The sequence below is a fragment of the Eulemur rufifrons genome, chromosome 2 (genome assembly GCF_041146395.1).
Source record: "Eulemur rufifrons isolate Redbay chromosome 2, OSU_ERuf_1, whole genome shotgun sequence".
In the NCBI taxonomy this organism is placed as follows: Eukaryota; Metazoa; Chordata; class Mammalia; order Primates; family Lemuridae; genus Eulemur; species Eulemur rufifrons.
The window spans coordinates 51,328,683-51,354,594 of NC_090984.1; the positions used below are offsets into that span (position 1 = coordinate 51,328,683).

The 25,912-nt window shown below is 35.3% G+C and overlaps 1 protein-coding gene across 1 annotated transcript in view; it reads left to right on the forward strand.

Moving 5' to 3' along the window:
• Positions 1–25,912, forward strand: part of FSIP1 (fibrous sheath interacting protein 1) — a 164,600-nt gene that overhangs the window by 6,830 nt on the left and 131,858 nt on the right. The window contains exons 3-7 of the mRNA XM_069492233.1: positions 1,015–1,169; positions 2,391–2,484; positions 20,634–20,732; positions 23,067–23,191; positions 24,707–24,817. Coding sequence (XP_069348334.1) covers positions 1,015–1,169; positions 2,391–2,484; positions 20,634–20,732; positions 23,067–23,191; positions 24,707–24,817 — 584 coding nt within the window. The remainder of the gene's footprint in view (positions 1–1,014; positions 1,170–2,390; positions 2,485–20,633; positions 20,733–23,066; positions 23,192–24,706; positions 24,818–25,912) is intronic.

Consider the following 25,912-nt stretch of genomic DNA (forward strand, 5'->3'; position numbering starts at 1 on the left):
CAGTTCTAATGGTCTAATCTAGGGTGACTGAGACTTAATATCTGAGCATTCGTGCTAATTGCCAGATTATCAGCTTTCATCACATTTCACAGAGGAAGTACCACCTGGTGGCTAAGAGCTTTGGCTCTGGAGTCAGACAGATTTGGGTGGAACCTGACTCTGCCATTTAACAGTTGTATCACCTTGGACATGTATTTACAAATTAGGCTCAGTTTACTAATTTATAAAATGAAAACGATTATACCACCTCACAGGGTTATGATGATGATTAAATGAAATAATATATATAAATAAAGCACTTAAAACTGTGCCTATCGGGTAACTCTATAAATGTTAGTTACCATTATCATTAATCATCAGTTAAAACTTGAATGACAAAAGTTCTAAAGAGTCCTTAATTTCAAATAAGTTACTGTCAATTATCTACAACTCAAGAACCTTTTATTAATAGATACTTAAAGAAATTAGAACAAATAGAAGGAGCATGGGAAAAAGATGTCTAGCTACATGGAGTACTTGTTTAAGTTTGTCTCTTCTATATGTTGGAACCACTTTGTGTGACTTACATACTACTTTTTACTATAGCTGTTTGTATACATGCCTTCTCTTTCAGTTACTCTCAAGCAGCTTCAGGATGGGGTCTGTGTCTTATTCCTTATTTCCTATTTGTTAGTCATGAATATAGAAGGTGTAGCAGAATGAAGGAGAATCAATTTCAGATTTAAAATCATAAGAGACCCATTTCTGAGTCCGATGATATAGTTTATTAACTATTTGAAAAGACTCAGTTATCTCAACTGTAAAGTAGAGATGTCTATTTCACAGGGTTGTTAGATGAATATGTAAAGAATACACATGAAACTGCCTTGTAAATCAAGCTACATGACAGCAATGTAGTAGTTATTATCATCAACCATAAACATTTATTGAATGAAAGAACAAATAGTAAAAGCAAAACAAAACTTCATGTTTTTCCTAAACTTCAAGCCCATTCTTACTTTGAACATAATATAGATGAACCCAAATTAAAAGAATTAGATTCTCAACTTCAAGATGCTATTCAGAAGATGAAGAGACTTGATAAAATATTGGTGAAGAGTCAAGACAGAGAAAAAGAAATTAAGAAGCAAGGGCTAGAAATGAGAATAAAGCTATGGGAAGAACTTAAGGTAAGAATTGTCTAACCTTATGATGAAATGTAAGAAACAATTTCCTCTAAGATGAGTAAGAAAAGCATGGACTGTGTGGTGTTAATGTGGTCTGCTTTTATTGCCTTATTTTGTGGAGGTAGTGGCAGTGATGTGTATATGTGTATGTGTGTGGGGAGAACGGGAGTGATAATTTTCTGGAACCAGAGAAGTTAGCTTGGTCTGCAGCATTCCAGATTTGGGCACTGCACTGGTGTGTTCATCCCCCCATGGACGGGCCCAGTACACCTCTCTTCCTAGTGTCAGGCTGGGGCTCTTCCGTCTCCGGAATAGGAAGGAAGGTAATGGCTACTTTCATCAAGTATGTATATCTGCTTTTTCTTCATCAACCTCCCAGTTTGGAGATAAAGAGACAAATACACAAAAGTTTAACCCTCTGGATAGCATTGTTATTTGAGGAAAACTTTGTGACGAACAAGTTTGGGAGTTTACTGTTTCATGTGCTGGTCAAGATTTCTTTAGGAAGCTGTAAAATGCTTGAGGTCTGGGACCATATTCCATTTGCTTCTGTCTCAACAAATTTCCAGTGCTTGATTAACTTTCCTTGGCCTCCTCGTATGTCTTATTCTCTATAGTATGGAGGGGTTGAATTGACTAGATGTTGGCACTAACTTGATGTGTAGCCATTGGCTCAAATTTGAATTTTGTTCTCAAAGGAGAGGACCTTTACATAAGGAACCTGTAATAAGAGATTGGTTGTTTTTGATAAAGCCCTCCTTGATCAGTTGATTGACTTCTGTAAATTTTAGCAGAAAAAGTTAGCCTATCACTGTTTCCTATTGAATGTCAAAGCAAATTTTTATTTCCTTTGAAACAAGAATTATAAATGGAAACATAATAAAATATAGTACCAATCTTGAAATGTCTGAAATCTCAATTTGAATGGTATACCTTTAGATTACTCACTAGTTACAAAAATATCAAGCAGAAACTTTAAGATACTTTAAGCAAGGTAATTATGACATAATGATAGGCGTGTACTACAACTTTATCTGATAATTCTCATTGACAGAATTTTGCAGGAACAGGAAACATTTACACATTTCCTAACTAAGGAAATAAAAATGGCTTGATCCTTCTTGTTTGCATGTACATGATTGGGCACTATGTTGAAATAAAAAACGTCAATGAGTATAGTTGCCACCTTTGCCCATGTTTAAATTTTAATTTTTCTTTCATTAGTCTGTGAAAAATAGTGAAGCTTTGCAAAGTAATGAGGAGATGGAAAATACAAAAAAATTTTTATCTTTGACTGCTGTGTCTGAAGAAACTGTTGGTAAGTAGATGGAGATGTCATTTATTTTTTGTTTTTATCTCAAAGTCTTAGAATATTTGGATTAAAAAATTCCCAATCCATTTTTTCCTTCTTGTTCTTTGTGAATTTGACTCTTCTTTAGGGGAAATAATTGATCACATTAGGTAGGCTCATATGGTAATTCTATTTTTATATTTTTGAGGAACCTTCATACATTTTTTGATAATGGCTGTACTAATTTACATTCCCACCAGCAATGTATAAGAGTGATGCCGCCTCTCCACATCTTCATCAACACTTATTATCTTTTTGTCTTTTTGGTAGTAGACATTCTAACAGGTGTGAGATGATATTTCATTGTGGCTTTTAATTTACATTTTTCTAATGATTAGTGATGATGAGCATTTTTAATATATTTTTGTATGCCATTAAGTTTTGTTTTTTACTTTTTATTTTGAAATAATTTTAAATTTACAGAATAGTTGCATAGAGTTCCGTATGCCCTTCCCCCGGCTTCCCCAATCTTTTGTAACCCCAGTACAATGATCAAAACCAAGAAATTAACATTGTTATAATACTATTAATTAAACTACAAACCTCCTTAAAAATTTACCAGTTTTCCCACTAATATCCTTTTTATTTTCTAGTATCTAATGCAGGATCCCATATTGCATTTAGTGGTCATATCTCCTTAGTCTTCTCCACTCTGTGGTGGTTCCTCAATCTTTCCTTGTCTTTCATGATCTTAATCCTTTTGGAAGGTACTGGTCAGTGATTTTGTAAAATATCCTTTAATTTTGGTATGTGTGAAATTTTCTCATGATTAGAAGAAAGTTGTGCATTTTTGGAAAGCATATCCTGGAAGTTATGCACCCTTCTCAATCAATTATGCTCAGGGTAAATAATGTTGAAGTATATTACTAGTGATGTTAATCTTGATCACAGTTAAGGTAGTGTCTGCTGCCTTTTTCCACTGTAAACTTGGTATTTTTCCTCTTGCAATTAATAAATATCTTGGAGGAGATACTTTAAGACTATGCAAATATCCTGTTTCTCCTTGAGTTTTTACCTATTAATTTTAGCATCAATCAGTAGATCTTACCTGCAATAATTATTATTGTATGACACTAAATTTTGGGTGAATTTTTAATGTATCAGTACAGTAGATAACTGGAACAATTTGCATCAGCATTATTTTTTAATGACTGTATGTTAATTCATTAGATGGATGTACCCTCATTTGTTTAACTAATACCCTGCTGTTGAACATTTATATTATTTTCTTAGTTTTCAGTGTTTTCAATTATACATAATGCTGCAGTGACATCCTTAGGTAATTACTGCAATTATCACTTTCAGTGGTAGGCTGAAATAATGGCCCTCCAAAAGATATCCATGTCAAATCCCTAGAAGCTGTGAATGTTACCTTATTTGGAAAAAGGGTCTTTGCAGATGTGATTAAGTTAAGGATCTTGAGTTGAGGAGATAATCCCTGTGGACACTTAGGGTAATGTCATATTAGTACTAATGTTCTGTCCAAGTACCTACCAGGCCTGACCCTACTTAGCTTCTGAGATCAGACGAGATCGGGTGCATTCAGGGTGGTATGGCCGTAGACAGTGCTAATGTTCTAACATGGACATTAAGTGGACTTGAACTGAAAGCTGGAGCTGCAAGGGACTTGAAAGCTATGCTCAGAATCATTGCTTTAAACATTATCACGTTGTTAAAGTTTCAATTTTTAGATTTCAAATTCTTAATTATTATGTATTGGCAGTATGTACAAAGTAGATAAAATGCAAAAGTAGGGCCAATATGAAAGGCAATGGGAATAAAAGATTCTGTTACGTGAATCAAATGTCTATTGCCCTTCACTCTTGCTACTGGCTGTCTTGATTAGTTCACACTTAACCAGTTCACTAAAATGAAGAGATAACATTATTGTATTCCTGTCTTCTTCAGATTTAATTAGAGTCTTTTTTGGTGATTTTTTTTGATGACTCTAACTCCTTAACTCCTTAATGAAATTTTTTGCTGGCCCTTTACTTTGCAGGCATGTATTTAGCAGTCATTTATTGCCACACATATCTGATTTTTTAAAATCTTAAGAAATAAAAAAGGAGTATTTACTTTAGGATACATTATTAGCCTAATAATTTTTTTTACTTTTTATATTTTATACTACATAATTATTACCTTATTCTAAAAGAGGAAACTTTTGGAATCATCAGCTTAAAACTGGTATTATTAGCAGAGTATTTTCATTGCAAGTATAAAAGAAATGAGAAGCAATGCAAGAGTTCAGTTTGACCACAAAGCACTGATTTTTTAAAGTCTCATATTCCTACTATTCCGACATAGCCATATATTGTAAGGCAGTGTGAAACTGCTTATATCTGTTCCCCTCTGAGATGAATTTCTTTCCCATTACTCATTGATCCTCAGCCTACTCATCTTAATTAAAAATATAAAAAATTAAAGAAATTATTTTTATCAAACTTAAATATTCTCATAAATTTTTAAGTAAAATGTTTCTATAAGTGTTACTAGGAAAATTAGAATCTCTTGCTGTGGTTCCCTCTATAATTTTTTACCAGGAAAACACAAGGCACTTATAAATTGTCCAGTAGGTGGCAGCATCTAGTTACAATACATACTTTAAAAGGCCTCTTTTAAAAAAAAAAAAATTTGCTACTTAACCATTTTAATGTATACAGTTCAGTGGCATTTAGTACATTCACAATGTTATGCACCATCCCTTATATCTAGTTCCAGAACTTTTTCATCACCCTATACAGAAACCCTGTCCCCATTAAACAGTTGCTCCCTGTTCTCCCCTCCCCCCCAGCACCTGAAAACACACTAATCTACTTATTTTCTTCTTCTTCTTCTTCTTCTTTTTTTTTTTTGAGAAAGGGTTTCACTCTGTCACCCAGGCTGGAGTGCAGTTGTGTGATCATAGCTCACTGTACTCTCAAACTCCTAGGCTCGAGCAATCCTCCTGCCTCGGCCTCCTGAGTAGCTGGGACTACAAGAGCGCACCATCGTGCTGGGCTGTTTTTAAACATTTTTTGTAGAGATGAGGTCTCCCTATGTTGCCCAGGCTGATCTTGAACTCCTAGCCTCAAGCAGTCCTCCTACCTCAGGCTCCCATAGTGCTGTGATCACAGGCATGAGCCTCAGACATGAGTCACCGCACTTGACCCCTAATCTACTTAAAAAAAAGTTATTATGGGTACATAATAGTTGTATACATTTATAGGGTTCATATGATGTTTTGATATAGGCATACAATGTGAATTAATGAAATAAGGGCAATTGGGGTATCCATCACCTCAAGCGTTTATCGTTTCTTTGTGTTAGGAACATTCTAATAACACTATTTTAGTTATTTTAATGTATAGCCTAACTTATTGTTGATTATAGTCACTTTGTTGTGCTATCAAATATTGTTCATTGGTCATCATTAGATATCTATCTAACTATATTTTATATTTTTGTACCCATTAACCATCGTTAATTTATCACTTACTCTCTGCTGTACTTCCTAGCCTTTGTTAACCATCATTCTACTCTGTCTCCATGAGATCAATTGTTCTTAATTTTTAGTTCCCACATATGAGTGAGATGTGAGGTTTGTCTTTCTGTGCTCGGTTTATTTCACTTAACATAGTAGTCTCCAGTTCTATCCATGTTGTTGCAAACGGCAGGATTTCATTCTTTTTTGTGGCTATATGATATTCCATTGTATATATGTATCACAACTTCTTTATCCATTCATCCATTGATGGACACTTAGGTTGATTCCAAATCTTGTGTATTGTGAATACTACTGCAGTAAACATGGGAGTGCAGATATATTGTTGGCATACTGTATTCCTCTCCTTTGGAATATACCCAGCAGTGGGATTGCTGGCTCATATGGTAGTTCTATTTTCAGTTTTTTGAGGAACCTCCATACTGTTCTTCATAGTGGTTGCACTAATTTACATTCCCACTAATAGTGTAGGAGGGTTCTCCTTTCTCCATATCTTTGCCAGCATTCATTATTGTCTGTCTTTTTGATAAATGCCATTTTAACTGGGGTGAGATGATATCTCATTGTAGTTTTGATTTTTATTTCTCTAATGACTAATCATGAGCATTTTTGCATTTACCCTTGGCCATTTGTATATCTTCTTTTGAGAAATGTCTATTCAGATCTTTTGCCTAGTTTTAATTGGATTATTTTATTTTTAATATTGAGTTGTTGGTGCTGCTTAAACATTATTGATAGTAATCTCTTGTCAGATGGGTAGTTTGCAAATATTTTCTCCCATTCTTTGGGTTGTTTCTTCACTTTGTTGATTGTTTCCTTTGCTATGCAGAAGCTTTTAAGCTTGATGTGATCCTGTTTGTCCAATTTTGCTTTGGTTGCCTGTGCTTTTGGGTACTATTCAAGAAGTCTATGCCCAGACCAATGTCCTAAAGCGTTTCCTCAGTGTTTTCTTTTAGTAGTTTCATAGTTTCAGGTCTTAGATTTAAGTCTTTAATCCATTTTGATTTTATTTTTATATATGGCAAGAGATAAGGCTCTAGTTGCATTCTTCTGCATATGGATATCCAGTTTTCCCAGCACCATTTATTGAAGAGACTGTCCTTTCCCCCACTGTATGTTCTTGGCACCTTTGTTAAAATAAGTTCACTATAGATGTGTAGATTTATTTCTGGGTTCTCTATGCTGTTCCATTAGTCTGTCTATGTGTCTGTTTTTATGCCAGTGCCATGCTGTTTTAGTTACTGCAACTCTATAGTATAATTTGAAGTCAGGTAATGTGATTCCTCCAGTTTTGTTCTTTTTGCTTGGGATGGCTTTGGCTATTCTGGGTCTTTTGTGGTTCCATATAAATTTTAGTATTATTTTTTCTATTTCTGTGAAGAATGTCATTGGAATTTTCTTGGGGATTGCCTTGAATCTGTAGATTGCTTTGGGTAGCACAGACATTTTAACAATGTTGATTCTTTCAATCCATGAGCATGGACTATCTTTCTATTTTTTTGTGTCTTCAATTTCTTTCATCAATGTTTTAATGTATTTCCTCATAGAGATCTTTCACTTCTTTGGTTAAGTTTATGCCTGGGTATTTTATTTTATTTTATTTGTAGCTATTGTAAATAGGGTTACTTTCTTGGTTTCTTTTTCAGATTGTTTACTGTTGGCATATAGAAATGCTACTGATTTTTGTATATTGATTTTATATCTTGCAACTTTACTGAGTTTATCAGTTCTAATAGTTTTTTTTGTGGAATCTTTAGGTTCCTCTAGATATAAGATCATGATCATATCATCTGCAAACAAGGATAATTTGACCTCTTCTTTTCCAATTTGGATGCCCTTAATTTCTTCTCTTGTCTGATTGTTCTAGTTATAACTTCTGGTATTATGTTGAATAACAGTGGTGAAAGTGAGCATCCTTGTTCCAGATCTTAGAGTTTTCCAGTTTTTCTGCATTCAGTGTGATACTAGCTGTGGGTCTGTCATATATGGTGTTTGTCATGTTAAGTTCCTTCTGTACTCAGTTTTTTGAGGTTTTTATCTTGAATGGATATTGAATTTTATTGAATGCTTTCTTGGCATCGATTGAAATGATCATATGGTTTTTATCCTTTGTTCTGTTGATATGATGTATCACATTGATTGATTTGCATACATTGAACCATCTTTGCATCCTAGGATGAATAATCTTTTTAATGTGTTGTTGAATTCTGTTTGCTAGCATTTTGTTGAGGAATTTTGCATCTATGTTTATCAGAGGTATTGGCCTATAGTTTTCTGTTTTTGTCTGATTTTGGCATCAGGGTAATGTAGGCCTCATAGAATGAGTTTGGGAGTATTCCCTCCTCCTTGATTTTTTGGAGTAGTTTAAATAGGATTAGTATTAGTTCTTCTTTGAATGCTTGGTAGAATTCAACAGTGAAACCATCAAGTCCTGGGCTTTTTTTTGATGGGAGATTTTTTGTTACTGCTTCTATCTTCTTACTTGTTACTGGTTTACTCAGGTTTTGGATTTCTTCCTTGTTCAATCTTGGTAGGTTGTCTGTGTCTAGGAATTTATCCATTTCTTCCAAGTTTTCCAATTTATTGCCATATAGTTGCTTATAGTAGTCTCTAATGATCCTTTGGATTTCTGCACTATCAGTTGCAGTGTCTTGTTTTTCATCTCTGATTTTATTTACTGGATCTTCTCTCCTTTTTTTAGTCTGAGTAAAGGTGTGTCAATTTGTTTATCTTTTCAAAAAATCAACTTTTGTTGATCTTTTATATTGTTTATTTTCAATTTCATTTATTTCTGCTCTGATCTTTATTATTCCTTTTCTTCTACTAATTTTGCTCTTGTTTTCCTAGTTCTTTGAGATGCATCCTGAAGTTGTTTATTTGAAACTTTTTTAATGGAGGCACTTATTGCTATAAACTTTCTTCTTATTACTGTTTTTTCTGTATCCCATAGGTTTTGATATGTTGTCTTTTCATTTTCGTTTGTTTCGAGCAATTTTTAAATTTCCTCCTTAATCTCTTCATTGACCCACTGGTCATTCAGGAGCATATTATTTCATTTCCATGTGTTTGTATAGTTTCCAGCGTTCCTCTTGTTATTGATTTCTAGTTTTATTCCATTGTGGTCAGAGAAAATACTTGGTATGATTTCAATTTTTTTGAATTTTTTAAGACTTGTTTTTTGACCTAACATATGATCTATCCTTGAGAATGATCCATGACCTGAGGAGAAGAACATGTATTCTGCAGCTGTTGGATGAAAGGTTCTATAAATATCTATTAGGTCCATTTGGTGTATAGAGCAGATTAAGTCCAATGTTTCTTTGTTGATTTTCTGTCTGGACAATCTGTCTAACGCTGAAAGTGGAGTGTTGGAGTCTCCAGCAATTGTTATATTGGGGTCTATCTCTATCTTTAGGTCTGATAATATTTGCTTGATATATCTGGGTGCTCCAGTGTTGGGTGCATATATATTTTGAATTGTTATATCGTCTTTCTGAACTGACCCCTTTATCATTATATAACGGGCTTCTTTATCTCTTTTTATGGTTTTTGCCTTGAATCTATTTTATCTGATAGAAGTATAGTTACTCCTGCTCTTTTTTGGTTTCCATTTGCATGTAATATCTTTTTCAATCCCTTTATTTTCAGTCTATGTGTATCTTTATAGGTGAAGTACGTTTCTTATAAAAAACATAGTTGGCTCTTGTTTTTTTAATCCATTCACCCACTCTATATCTTTTGATTGAAGAGTTTAGTCCATTCATATTCAATGTTATCATTGATAAGTAGGACTTATTACTGCCACGTTGTTATTTGATTTCTTGTTGTTTTGTGGTCCTCTCTTTCTTTATTTCCTTTCTGTTAAAAGTGATTTTCTCTGGTAGTGTGTTTTAATTTCTTGCTTTTCCTTTGTTTGTATCTGTTGTAGTTTTTTTTGATTTGAGGTTACCATGAGGCTTGCAAACAACATTTTATAACCAGTTATTTCAAACATGTGAAAACTCTGCTTACAAACAATAAACAAGCAAAGAGAAATCTAACAGAAATTCTAACTTTAACTCCATCCCTCCCCCAACTTTTTAACTTTTTTTGTTTCCATCCATACTTTTTATACTATCTCTCAAAAAGTTGTTGTGGTTATTTTTGGTGGGTTTGTCTTTTAGTCTTTATACTCAATAGAGTATTCTGCATTTGTGTACTTACTGTTACCAGTGAGTCGTATACCTTCAGATGATTTCTTATTGTTTGTTAATGTCTTTTTCTTGCAGATTGAAGAACTCTTTTTAACATTTCTTGTAGGGCAAGTCTGGTGTTGATGAAATCCCTCAGCTTTTGTTTATGTGGGAAAGTATTTTTCCCTCATGTTTGAAGGATATTTTTGTAGGATATTAAATTCTAGGGTTAAGGTTTTTTTCCTTAGCACTTTGAATATGTCATGTCACTCTCTCCTGGCCTGTAAGGTTTCCACTGAGAAGTCTGCTGTCAGATGTATTGGAGTGCCTTTATATGGTTTTGTTTTCCTTGCTTCCCTTAGGACCTTTTCTTTATCTGTGACCTTTGGGAACTTAATTATGAAATGCCTTGAGGTAGTCCTGTTTGGGTTAAATCTGCTTGGTGTTCTGTGACCTTCTTGTACCAGGGTATTGGTATCTTTCTCTAGGTTTAGAAAGTTCTCTATTATTATTTCCTTGAGTAACTTTCTACCCCAATCTCTCTCTCTACCTCCTCTTTAAGGCCAATAACTCTTAGATTTGCCCTTTTAAGGCTACTTTGTTGATCTTGTGGGCATACTTAATTCTTTTTTATTTTCTTTTTCCTCTTCTGACTGTGTCTTTTCAAATAGTCTGTCTGCAGGCTCACTAATGCTCTCTTCTGCTCGGTCAGTTCTGCTGTTGAGAGATTCTGATGCATTTCTCAGTTTTTCAAGAGAATTCTTAAGCTCTAGAATATCTTCTTGGTTTTCTTTATTATTTCAATCTCTTTGTTAAATTTCTCTGATAGGCTTCTGAATTCCTTCTCTGTGTTTTCTTGAAATGCATTGAGCTTCCTCAGGACAGCTATTTCGAGTTCTTTGTCTGAGAGGTCACATATCTCTATCATTCCAGGAATGGTCACTGATACCTTATTTAGTTCGTTTTGTGAGATCATGTCTTCCTGGGTATGGAGGGACAATCTTTGGAGGCTTCTGTTAGGCCATCTTGCTTGGCCCCCTCTCCCTCTCCCTCTAAAAAGCCCTTTAAAGTGCTTATAGCTAGACCTATTTCAACTTGAACTTTAAACATACACTCACAAACATACCAAAACCTGCTTTCTACCTTTCTTTTCATTTTTTTCCCTTTAAACAAAGGGGTCAGTTCTTAGGGTGAATATTTTTCTTTGTTGACCCTAGTCAGTTTTCCTTATCCTCTTATCTAAGAGTAACTTTAAGGACTTTGTGCTGGCAACTGAATGGCAATTTCTAACCTGTTTTCCAGCCCCTAAAACACAAAATCCATCCCAGTCTCATTCTAACATCACAAATAACTAACAGTAAATAAATGAAAAGATAATGGTTGTTGGGTTGTGCATTTAGTTTTATTTATAGGTACTAAAAACAAATGAGGCCTTCACTCTAAGAGAAAGATGAAAACTACAGTAAATTGATTTATACCAGATTTTAACTTTATAATCAAGACATAATAAACTCAAGATTAAGTAACGAGATTTTGAAGTAAACAATATTGCACTTGCTAGAGATCTCTGAAATATTTCAAGTCTGTTCCATCCCATTATTGAGGGAACCCCTCTAGGTTTTTCTAGAGAAATGTTGTGAAAATCATAACTCTTTATACCATCAGGAGTTTTCCCTTAGTTTCTAGCATTTATCTAATGAATAGAGGTAGAATTTAATATTCTTTGAGACAAATACATCTACTGATAGGATTGTTTATTGTCAGTGTTTTTGATAGAGGTTATTATTTTTTTTTGCCTTTGTCACATTTCTCTCTTGTGTTTCTAGCTCCAAATTTATAAATGCAAGTGAGCACAAAACATTGACATCTTAGGCAATTAGGGTTTTGCAAATTTGAGAATACCTCTTTCTAGGTGCTTTTTCTGTAAAATTCAGATACATGATACTTCTGCTCTTGAATGCTCGGATTAAATACTCGACGAAAATCTGGTAGTCTCTTTCTACTCTGATTTTCAGAGGACTGAGAGAGAGAATCACATAGCTGTGCTGATTGGCACAGCCAAGGATTTTTGTTTTTTAACTTCTGTTGGGGTCTCAGCATTGCTTAGTAATTTCTTTTGCATTCTCCAAAATGACTATTCCAAACTGTTACTATGTGCTTAACCTCCCATCTTCTTTTGCAAGATTTTTACTCTGGCAGCTGGTTTTACTTTCCAGAGAAAATGGATCTACAAGGTGGGAATCCCTTTCACATTCTTTCCTTCTGTTTCTAAACTTCCCCCTGACTGTGCTTATCCATCCCCTGACCCTTCCTTCTAGCCTTAGATTGAGGGAAGATTCTTATTCACCAAGGCCAAAATCAATAACAACCCATCCCTTTCACCATGCTCCTGGCATTAATCTTTCTGTTTTCCATCTAGAGCTTCAATCTCTCTGGCTCCTTCTCTCTGGCTCCTTCCCTTCAACTTACTGTGTTTAAATCTTCTAGTTCTAAAACATAATCAAAGAGCCATCGAACCAACCAAACATGCAAATAAACCTTTTCCCTCCATTTTCACCTTACTTCCAGGCATGTACCACTCAGTTTCCCTGCTCTCCTAAAGAATAGGTCACACTTACTGGTGCTACTTGGTCAAATTCCGTTTACTTCTCAACTCTTTAATATCTCTATTTTCTCCTGTCATGCTACAGAAAGTACTTCATCAGTGGTCCTCCTAAATTCTAAATGTAATGGCATACTTCCCATTTTTATTGCACTTGACATCTCTGTAGAATTTGACACAGTTGACTTTTCATAGCATAGGAAAATTTTCCTATGTTCATTATTCCCTGCTGATTCTCTTCTATTTTCCTTCCTTCCTCTTCTCTACTCCTTCTTTTGTATGTTTTCTCTGTTTTGGTTAATGGTTTCATCTCCCACCCCGTCGTCTAAACAAGAAACTCAAGAGCTGGGCTTAGTTCCTCCCTCATCATTATTTTACATTTCCTTCCTGAGTATCAATTCCTCAAATGAGTCTTTGTTCTACCTTTTCTCTATCTGACCTCTACCATTATCGGTGGTTTGATCTCAGCCTTTAGTATTTGTCTCTCAGGCTATTCAAACAGCTTTCAGTCTTGTCATCATCATTATTTTCTTTCCGTGATTATTGTATTAGTTATATAGTGCTGTGTAACCAATTACCCCTATAACATGGCATCTTAAAATAATAAACATTTATGATCTCACTGTTTCTGTGAGCCAGGAATCTGGGAATAGCTTAGTTGGACAGTTCTGATATGACAGGATCCCTCATGTCACACTGTTGGCCATGACTACAGTCATTTGAAGGTTCTTCTGGAGCTGGAGAATCGGTTTCCAAGCTCACTCACATGGTTGGTTGTTGGCAGACCTTAGTTTCTTGCTGGCTGTTGCCTGGAGATCTTAGTTTCTTACTACATGAATCCATGAACCCCTCCATAGGATGCCTGCCTGTACTCACAACATAGCAGTTGGCTTCTTCTAAAGACCATAGGAAGTGCTCAATAAATTGAGCTATTATTAGTATTCCTATGGTTACTAGACGACATCAATAGGAACATGGTATGTGTCTCATATACTATCTTTCATACATCAGGGAATTTTTGCAGGTTTCATAAATTTATTAGCTATTCATAGGTCTTATATATCTCATTATTGCCCTGATTGGTGTTTACCCTATCATATTTTTTAATGAATTACTAATGATATAGAGAAAAGCTAGTGAATTTTTACATATTTTAATTTGTTTCCTATTTGGACATTTAACAAAATTATCTTATTAATTATAATCATCTTTAGTTGTTTGCCTTGGGTCTTGTTAGTTTTTGAATATATACCAGAAAATAATCATTTTTGTGTCCTTTTAAATAATTATACCTGTTCTGAGAACTATAAGGACTTAGTATTAAAAATTATTGAATGCATTTCAATATCTATTTAAATTATAATTTTTTTTCATGACCAATGTATTTAATGTTTTAAAATTAATAGATTTAAATACTAAATCAGTCTTTTATTCCTTTGTCAACTCTTCTTGGTTATGGAGGATTATTCTTTTAATTTAGTACCAGGTTTGAATGGCTGAATTTATTCAGAATTTTTGCATCTATACTTATAAGTGAGATTGGTTGTGTGTGTGAATGTGTGTTACGGTGTTGGGAGTAGAGTTGGGGGGTGGAGATTGTAGGTATGTGTGTCTGTCTGCTTTGTCAGACTGTGTTAACTTTATAAAATGAATGGGGGTGGCTGCTCATTTATTTCTATGATTTGAAACCATTTATATAACATGGGGATTATCTGTTCCCTAAAAATTTGAAAGATTTCGCTGGAGAAGCCATCTGGTTCAAATAATTTCTTGGAGGCAATTCTCTGAGTCTTTTCTCAGTGTCTTTCATATTTACTATTCTATTTCAGGTTACTAGTTTTCTGGAGTCAATTTTGGCAATACATCCATGTTACTGAGATTTTGAAGTATCCATTTCACCAAGATTTAAAAATTTATTGACATAAAATCTCATATAGTATTTTTAAATAATTATTTTTCTTGCTGTCTATATATCCCCTTTCTATTTGTAATTTTTTTCATGTTTTCCCTTACTCTTTTTAAAAATCTGGAAGTTTTTTTTTTTAAACTTTTTATTTGAGCACAGTTTTACATTTACAGAAAAATTATGAAGTTGTTACAGAGATTTCCTCCCTGAGTAACAATTCCTCAAATGAGTATTTGTTCTACCTTTTCTCTATCTAACCTCTACCATTATGGGTGGTTTGATCTCAGCCTTTAGTATTTGTCTCTCAGGCTATTCACACCCAGTATCCCTTATTATGAACATTTTACATTAGTATGGTAAGTTTGTTACAATTAGTGAATCATTATTGATACATTATCATGAACTAAAGCACAACTTTATTCAGATTTTCTTAGTCTTTATTTAATAAACCTTTTTCTGTTCCAGTTCCAGTATCCCACGCAAGATTCCACATTACATTTAGTGCTCATGTCTCCTCAGTCTACTCTTGGCTATGATACTTTCTCAGACTTTCCTTGTTTTTGATGACCTTGACAGTTTTGAGGAGTACTGGGCAGGTATTTTGTAGCATGTCCAGCAGTAGGAATTTATCTCATGCTTTTCTCATGATTAGACTGAGATTTTGTGTTTTTGGGAGGAAAACCACAGACTTAAAGTGTTGTTTTCATTACCTTACGTCATACTATTACTATAACATCGCTGATAATGTTAACTTTGATCACCTGCCTGAGGAGATAGTTGTCAGATTTTTCCACTGTAAAGTTATTTATTCTATCCATACTATACTCTTTGGAAGGAAATTACTATGTATAGCCCCCACTTAGGAAGTGGGGAGTTACGCTTTACCTACTTGAGGGCAGAATATTTACATTAATTATTTTGAATTACTCTGCATAGGAGATTTATCTATTTTACCTATTTGTTTATTCAAGAATTTATTTGTATCAGTATATATTTGTGGATATTTATTTTATACGTGGGTTCATTGCTCAAATTTTTCCTGCTTTAGCCATTGGGAGCTCTTTCAGTTGACTCTTCTGTTCCTTTGACATCCTCTATCATTGTGGGTTTTGTTTTCTTGTTGTTGAGCACTATCTATATTTTTGTGAGTCTATTTCTGGACTCTATTCTGTTCTAGTGATCTATTTGTCTATTCTTTTACCAATACCACACTTTTTTTTTTTTTTTTACCAGTACCACGCTGTCTTGATCACTATAGTTTTAATGTTTTCTCTTTTTAAAATTATACTTGCAGATTTTTCTTTTTATGCTTTCAAAGACCACTTTTCAATTTCTTTGCTAATTCTAACCCTTATCTTGAATTTGCTTCATAATTTTCTCTAGCTTCTTCAGGTTAATTAGTTAAGATCATTTTATTTTCTATTAAAATATGATTAAGAGGCCGGGCGCGGTGGCTCACGCCTGTAATCCTAGCACTCTGGGAGGCTGAGGCGGGTGGATCGCTGGAGGTCAGGAGTTCGAGACCAGCCTGAGCAAGAGCGAGACCCCATCTCTACTAAAAAAAAAAATAGAAAGAAATTATACGGACAACTAAAATATATATATACAAAAAATTAGCCAGGCATGGTGGTGCATGCCTGTAGTCCCAGCTACTCGGGAGGCTGAGGCAGTAGGATCACTTAAGCCCAGGAGTTTGAGGTTGCTGTGAGCTAGGCTGATGCCACGGCACTCACTCTAGCCTGGGCAACAGAGTGAGACTCTGTCTCAACAAAAAAAAAAAAAAAAAAAAAAAATATGATTAAGGTATCATTGCTATGAATTTGTTTCCAAATATGGCTTTACATTTACATACATTCTTTTGTATGTGGTGTCATCATTTTCATTATTCTCCACAGGTTGTTATTACGTTTTTATTTCCTCATTGATCTAATGGTTATTTGGAACATGATGGTGCCTTTCCTTTGTTTTCCAGAATTTTTATAAGCCCTATATTTGGAAAGCTAGTTAATATAGCATTCCATAATATTATAGTTATGGTTTTGATATTTTAAAAAATAAATTTATTGTGTATATTAAAGGTATACAACATGATGTTATGAGATACATATATATATAGTAAAATGTTTACTATAGTGGAATAAATGAACATATCCATCATCTCACATAGTTATTCAACCCCCATTCCCCCATGGCAAGAGCAGCCATAACCTACTCATTTAGCAAAAATCCTAGTACAATAAACCATTATTAACTATAGTCCTTGTGTTGTACACTAGATCTTTAAACTTGTTCATTTACGTATCTGTAACTATCTATATCCATTGACTTACATCTCCTCATTTCCTCCCTCCTACTCCTGGCGGGGTAGCCCCAGGTGACCTCTGTTTTATTCTCTATCTCTGTATATTTGGTGTGAGCCTTGCACTCTGTGCCACCCCCTCATCACAACCCTGAGGTTCTCTAGAGGGGCATGTGAGAACTTCTGCTCTCCTCCATGCCACAGGCCAGCCATGGGGAATTATGTGTGTGTGAGTGTGTGTGTATGTGTATGTGTGAACACCCCATGCCCCGTCTCCCTGTAAACATGCTGCATTGCCATTACAGCTCCGAAGCTGTCGTGGGTGGTTGAGGAGCACCGTGTGCCTGTGTGTGGAGTCTTCCTGAGAGTTTCGGGTGTGCAGTGGCTCTGGGCTTCCTCATCCTCTTAAGGATTCCAGACTCTAGGATTGCACCTCCAGTGGATGTGTGCCAGGAAGCAGCCTCACACTGTGTCACTTGCGTCTACTCTAAACTCATCCCTTCTGATGCTCTTCTAGGTCCTCCTCCCTTATCTGGGATGGACTTTAATTTCTTCTCTAGGTGGCAGGAAACAACTTAAATCACATCCTGCAATTTTCCCCTTTCAGGGATCTTATTAAAAACTCTGCTCAATCCTCAGAGCTTTGGCTTTTTATCTCTAAAGGGAATTTTTTTTTCTTATGACATAAATGTTTGTAGTGAGGAAAAGAATTAAAAAATTTTCCTATTAACTGTTTATTTCAACATAATTTCAGGGTTAAAGTCACAAGAACAGTTCAAAGAATTCTCAAATACCCTTTATCTATATTCTCTAAATGTTAACATTTTACCACATTCTCCTTTTTTCTCTCTCCCTTAATCTCCCTCTCCTCTCCCTCTCCCTCTCCCCACAAGGACACACACACACACACACACACACACACACACGTACCTATAAACCAAGAAATTAACATTAACATTTCCTGATTTCAGGAAGTGATATAATACTATTATGCAATCTATAGGCTTTATTGAGATTTTGCCAATTCCCTCACTAATATCCTTTATAGCGCAGTCCCCAACCTTTTTGGCACCAGGGACCAGTTTCATGGAAGACAGTTTTTCCATGGACCAGGGTGGGGTGAGGAGAGGGATGGTTTCTGGCTGATTCAAACACATTACATTTATCGTTCAATAAAACCTCTCTGCTAATGATAATCTGTATGTGCAGCTGCTCCCCAGCACTAGCTTCACTGCCTCAGCTCCACCTCAGATCATCAGGCATTAGATCCTCATAAGGAGTGCGCAACCTACATCCCTCACATGTGTAGTTTACAGTAGGGTTTGTGTTCCTATGTGATGCTGTAGCTGATCTGACAGGAGGCAGAGCTTATGCAGTGATGCAAGCGATGGGGAGCTGCTGTAAATGCAGCTGAAGCTTCACTGGCTCACCTCCTGCTGTGTGGCCTGGTTCCTAATGGGCCACAGGCTGGTACTGGTCTGCAGTGTGGGGCATGGGGACTGCAGCTTTATAGCAAAAGAAAATCGCAGGTCATGTATTGTATTTAGTTGTCATAGCTCTTTAGTCTTTCTTTGTATTTTATGACATTGGCATTTCTGAAGACTATTGGCCTGTTATTTTGTAGAATGTCCTCCAGTTTGGGTTGGTTTGTTTCTACTTGATTCCCTAGAAGTGACAGTGTGTGCTTCTTAGTACATCATGTCAGGAAGTGCACAATATTGATTGTCCCTGGTGTTAACTTTGACCACGGGGTTCAAATGGTGTCTGCCAGGTTTTTCCACATGTATTTGAGAAGGGGAAAAATATCCATAATAAACTTACTGTTTTTCTTTTTGGAAGTAAGAAGTTATCTTGTGGGGAGATACTTTGAGGCTGTTATCCTGTTCTTCAAACTTTACCCACTAGTTTGATCATTCATTGATGATTCTCATCTGAATAAATAATTATTATGATGGTTACTGAATGGTTATTTTCTAATTCCATCATTTCTTCTACATTAATTAGTTGCTTTTTAACTGTAAGGAAGAACTTTCTAAAGGGAGACTTTTGGAATTCAGAAAACGGGTTTTTTTCCTCAGGGGTTAAGCTCTTGCAATTGAATGCCTGACTTTCAAAACTGTTGTCTTTTAAACTCAAAGCTGAGCTATAGCACCTTTGTTCTGTGTTGTACCCACCTCTCTCTCTGAGGCAGAGAACACCACTGGGATGATGAGCAAAAAGCCACAGGGTCACTAGGGTAATTTAAACACGAGACTGATTTAAACATAGAGAGGTTCCTAGGTTTAAAATCTTCAAATATCATCTTGCTGAATAGTTTTCAGTATTATAAGTTTCTATGTATTTGTGTCTTTATAGGTATTTTAGTGTAAAACTGAGTGAAACTGTCATTAAAAAGGAATAATGGGATTGAAAATAAATATATTACCATTTCAAGAATATGCTATAACTTAAACTGATAATAAAATGTTGCCAAGTTGCTGACTTGCTGAGCCTGTTTTAATGAATTTTATTTGAGATCCCTGATAATAGTGGTTGGACCAAAAAAATTAAAGTTCAAGAAACTACTTTAAACCTTTTTGTCATCTGAGTAACTTATCCCCTGCCACTAATTTCCTTGGTTAACTCATCAAAGAATGTTCAAAGACTAACATTGTAATATCAATACCAATTCATAATTCATTATTATGAATTCCAAATTAGAGAACTGGAATTTATGAATTAGTTTGTAATATCAGAAGTTGTATGTTTTAAATTTGGTGATTGTGTATTGGGGTGAATGTATCTTCTGCTTGCTTCCTTTTGCTGTATCACCTCAGAATGGGTGTTTTAACCAAGTTTGTTTTCACGGAGAAGTGGTAGATCCTGTAATATCTTCAAGACTTGTCATATTTTCTGAAGCAAAACCATTTCTGTGCCATACACCTGGCAGATTCTCTCATGTTAAGGTATAGAGACAAACTTAAAAAAAAAGATATTTATGTTAGCAGTTTCTTATAAATAGATAGTGTCTGAAATAGCTAATAGGAGAGCATAAAAATAAATTACATTGAAATAAAAAAAGTTGAAAAACAGAAAGTCCTATTTTCTTTATGGCTATTATCCTGAGAAAATAAATCACAAAAGAAGAAAGCTAACCTGCTATGAGCCTCCCAAATTATGTCTTTCAAACACATTCTTTTATGTGTTTGACATTCTTTTATGTGTTTAATGACTGACCACATATTTGAAATGTATATCTTGGGGATCTAAAAGAAAAAAGAAAACCACATTTACAGATACTTAGTGTGCATATCCTCTGTATTACGAATATTGAGATTTGGATACATTATCTCTGAAGAGTTAATGTGATATTTTAGTACCCTTGTACATCCTTTTTGTGCTTAAATTCTAGAGAAATGCTGTTTGATTGTTTTGACTTCTGTAGTTTGTATACAACTTTGTATACATGAGTCTGTATGTAAGCTCATGTATACACAGATGATTGTCATTTCTACTTGGAAGTGACAATGATATTGTCTTATAAAGTTTGTGTGTGTGGAAGGGATTGAGGAACATTGGAGAGAATGTTAAATCTTCTCTTTTTTTAAACAGCTGTGTAGACAATTCCTTATGTATTTTGTGAGTATTGAACAAGTCACTTTTTGAATCATTAGATCCTTCTTGTTATGAGGATGAAGACACCTTTTTCCCTGTGTTTCACACTCAAGTCCCTCCAGAAAAATATGAGAAGCGGATGCAGAATGTCAGTCAAGGTATGTTTTAATTTGTGTGATTATACACATTGTCATAAGGGAATGTTAGCTGTATACAGAAATATTCAGCAATTAAATGAGTTGATTTCATTTTTTCTAGCGGTGAGTGGAAGTAGGCAGGGTTCAAGATGGCACAAGATTGGTCATGAGTTGATCATTGTTGAATCTAGTTGTTGAGAGTTCGTTATGCTGTTCTCTCTACTTTTGGATGTTTGAAATTTTGTATAATAAAGATTTTTTAAAAAGCTAGCTGCAAGTAATGAGAACCTGGTTTAAGCCAAGAAAAATTTATGAAAATGATTTTGATGGTAAACAGCTTTTTTTGTTTCCAAAGAGCATATTCTATGGTTAGTCATTGAGAGGTTGGCTCAATTTCATAAACCTAGAGAACTGACCCAGCTGGGTCAGGTGCCTACCCCTGGCTCTACCAACTTGTCCAACCCAGCACAGTTTGGGGTCACTATGGGAATATGGCAGCTATATTACCACCAGACTGGAGAGGAGAAGAATCAATTTCTAGTGAGACAGTTCTGGCCAGATAATTTAAGGTTTTTTCCCTACAATTTATTAGAAGTATATTTTAAAGAAACTCTATTATAAATGTAAACGTGGCTGCATTTGAGTTATTTTAATGTTGTATTATTTGACTGTGTGAAACTTCAACTGAATAAATGTCATATTTCAACTAAAAAGACTATATACAACTTGAATTATGGGACAAAGTGATATATTTTTATATCTAATGTGGCCACTCACCAAAAAAGTAACTCATATTTTAGCTATTGGTCATTGATTTAAAAAATAATTATGTCATTGATTACAACATAAAACCCTAGTTTTAAAGCATAGATTTACCTAGAAACTTGTATAACTTAAATTTGAGTAAAGATTTTTTTTTACTGAAATCTACTTTTGTTTGAAAAGAATTTAAATCCAGAGATCTTACTGGTTTCCTAGTTCTTTCCAGCTATTTTCATAAAAATTTATTCTTTATTGGTTAAATCTATATTGAATCTTTGATAACTAACTATAAATATACCAATTGATAGCTCTCTTAATCCTTTTTTATTGAGGTAACCTCTCTTATAAAACAAAGGTAACTGGCCGGGTACGGTGACTCACGCCTGTAATCCTAGCACTCTGGGAGGCCGAGGTGAGAGGATCATTTGAGGTCAGGAGTTCGAGACCAGCTTGAGCAAGAGTGAAACCCCCATCTCTACTAAAAATAGAAAGAAATTATATGGACAACTAAAAATATATATAGAAAAAATTAGCCGGGCATGGTGGCTCATGCCTGTAGTCTCAGCTACTCAGGAGGCTGAGGCAGGAGGATCACTTGAGCCTAGGAGTTTGAGGTTGCTGTGAGCTAGGCTGACGCCACAGCACTCATGCAGGCAACAGAGTGAGACTCTGTCTCAAAACAAACAAACAAACAAAAAACAACAACAACAACAAAAAACACAAAGGTAACTTTTAAGTAAACCTTATCTGGCTTGAGCCACCGACTGGTGTTTTTTCCATTTTGAACTTCAGTGTGGCAATTTGTCCTATTTGTAGGGCGACCTCCATTTGTCATTTATGGAGACTCTTCTTCTTTTGGTTATTTTTAGAGCTTTAACAAAGGGTTCACATGATCTTGTTTTGAAAGCTTTAAGTATGACGCAGTAAAAACAAGATATTTAATGAAGGGAATAAGAGTCCACAGTATTTTTCTTACTCTTGTTTTGAGCACTTAGGGTCTAAATATCTCAGAAGTTTACTCATGCCTCTTATCAAAGGTTGAGCAAAAGTGACAAACTGAGGATGGGCTCTAGGGGTTTGTGCACATGGGATGTACAGCATCCGGGACACTTGGCTCCAGGTCTTGCTTAAAAGACAGGCTTGAACAAAAAGTTTATTGTTCAGAAAGAGTGATGGCAAATTAATAGATTAGCAGGAAATGACCTAGTCTTTAGGGAAATTTTTTTATAAAGACTAAAATAAAATACATATTTTTATATCTCCATAACCTCAGAGAGTTCTTCTTTGCATGTGTGACTTGCAGTTCTGTTCATATTTCCTATCATTTCCAAGGAATCAACAGGAAGAAGTTTGGTATATGATAATGAGTAATACAAAAAGTTTTATGAGAATTTCATTGGAAGTTATGGTAGCAAATTTATCTTTTTAAGAATAAATCTCCAGATATGTTACGTTTCTGGATCTGGAATTTAGAAGTTCTTCTATGTGTATTTTATTTTTTATATATTTTATTAATAGTGTATGCTTAAAGTGAATTTTTAGCATAATTGATAATTATAATTATGAAACAATTTTGAACTTTTTTAATATTAGATTTTACCTATGATGTGGAAAGAAATGAGTCATTGATCAAAGCAGAAAAGAAATCTTTCTCAGATACAGAAAAGATTGAGCTCAGGGGTAAACACAACCAGGATTTTATTAAGCGAAACATTGAGGTATGTACTTAGAAATTCAGAAGCCAGAATTTCAGACTAAGTGGGTTGCAGAAATGGTTATTATTGTGTTCAGTGCCTTTAGATACTTTTTTGACTATGATAGGTACATATGTAATTGAATCAGCATATATAACTGAAAGAAAATTTTATAGACCAATACTTCATTATTTTATATTTTGTATTCCGTTATATCCTATCCTACCTATCCCTTTTTAAAAATGCTGGCTGCAATTAGCATTTATTTCAGTGTCCAGAAATAGTCTGGTTCCTACAGTTTGAAAAACATTTATTTAGATAATAGCTTTGGATAATGTTTCCCAGATTTCAAATTGCATTTTAGTAAAATTGGTTTTTTAAAATAATGAGATTGATTTTATAGTTAGTGCATTTAGAACTTTGAATGGAAAATGCTCCTGGCAGAGCAGCAGGGCTGGGCTGGAGAAGCCAACTTGTTGTCTGCCCCTTGCTGAGCCTCCGAGCAGCTAGTTGCTGGCTTTGATTAGCTCTTCCTTCAGGTACTTGTCCTTGGTCTTACAGGCCCTGCAGCCTGACTTGGTTTGTCTTCAAGATAGACTCAGACTAACCAAGGGCACAGGGTCTTGTGTATTAGACCAGAATGCTAATTAATTAACTTACAACAAGAAATGTAGTGAGGTGGACAGAAGCTCATGGCAAACCACTTGAGCAGCTAGTCCCTAGAAAGTCACATTGGTGAGTGTGAAGTATTGACAAGAGAAGAGAGTTAAGTAATTCCTCACAGTTCAAGTGTGATACTTCCCCCACAATTGGCATATCATTTCCAGGCAGACTGGATTCATGGGGCTGCCTGCCACTGCCAGGACTGGCCTCTGGGATTCTTGATTTTTCTGTGCTTTATGTTTGTATGACCTTCCTCAGGAAACCTTTTCTAACGTGATCTGCCTCTGTTTTTGCACCGGGCCATTGTATGTTGTTTATTGTTTAATTTTCCAAGAGCAGTAGAGTGGCCCCCATATCTAAGTTCTTGCTGCCACAGACTGCAGATCCACCATAGATTTCCCTTTCCCCTTTTAGCAATAGTAACTGAATGTTTCTCTAACTTCCTCATATTACAGTCTTGAAATTTAAAAGCAATTTCATTTAGTGGATAAATGCCACAGAGAAAGTGATAAGAAGCTTCCTTCCAAATATCTCAGCAAATGTGTTTTTGCATATATATATAAAATATACATTATATATATAAAATAATGTAAATAGAGGTTTGAAAACTGCTTGTTTTATTATTACTTTTTTATAAAATGTTTGTTGGAATGGTTAGCAAGAGGGTGTGCTTATAGTGGGAATGTCTTTGCTTGGAGAATGGCCCTATATAAAAAATTTGGCAAAAAATAAAAGTATCTAGCAAATGTAAAACACCTAATCTCACAAATTTTACCTAAATATATCTGTATTGTGGAAGCCTCAGGTCCCATTTTAATTTTCCTGAACTATGAATTGTTTTGAGCATTTAATGTTTTCCATTAATAAATTCTGTAGTTGGCCAAGAATTCAGGAAACCCAGTGGTTATGATTGACAGAGAGAAGAAAAGGCTGGTTGAGCTTTTGAAGGACTTGGATGATCGAGATTCGGGGATGTCCAGTTCTGAGGTATGTAAACGCTGACAGTCAGGGACCTCGCTACTTCTCAATTTTGATTTTTTCAATCATGTTATTGACCCATAAGCACAAAATTACAATAAATTTTCAGATTATGAGAGAGTATTCTCTGACTTAAAAAATCCTGTTTTACACATTTATTTTTATTGAAGTTTTCAGATTTATTCTTGGTCAATTCATTATTGACTTTCAAAACATTATTTTATGTCATTATAAAAGTGACTACACATTGGTCATCATGATAATAACCTCAGCCAGCGATTAGTCACTGATGCCCTGTGAATGTATTTCTCTGTATCCTTTTCTTATTATCCCTAAGCTGGCTTCATGGTATTTTGGTATAGTCTTCAGTAATCCTAAAAAACACCATGCAGCTCCTGCCCAGTTAACCTTGTGCATTCAGTTCCCTGAAGAGTTGGGGGGAGCACAGACTGAGCTGAAATGGGGGAATAGCATGTAATGAGGGTGGGGTGGTGCAAACATAGGTATTTATAGGGCCTAGGAAGGTCACCTAAGTAAGGAGTGCTGTGGCCTAGTGTGCACTTTTTTACATACTAAACTTATATGAATATTCTTTACTTCCACAAAGAAATACACTCTCCTGTGTTCCTTGAAGCACTTAGCCCTATTCTCTAGCTTTTATTCCCGTGTTTAATAGAGACATGATGGAGTGAAGGCTGCTGGCACCTGCCCATTTCCCCTTTCGCCGGCACCTGTTCGTGCATCCATCCCGATCTTTGTGCTAAGGGTACACAACTGTTTCCTTCCCTGGAGAATTGCTCTGAGCCAAATGGGAGTCAAACAAGCCAGGATATCACCCCCTCGCCACCCTAATCCCCTCACCTTAGGATGGGGTTAAGTTTGTGATGCAATGTATCCTCCAGAGCTTCCCTGGGGATCAGACTGAAGCTGGTCTTTAGCTGAGACCACATCCTTGCTTGGCTTTGTGCCCTTGTCCTAGCCTGTTTCTCTAATATCCCTGATCCCAAAGGCACTCCCTCAATGAGTCACTTGAAAAATAATCCTTGTCTTTGTTTCTGTGTCTAGGAACACATAAATTCAGAGGATAGCTTTTGCTATAGGTAC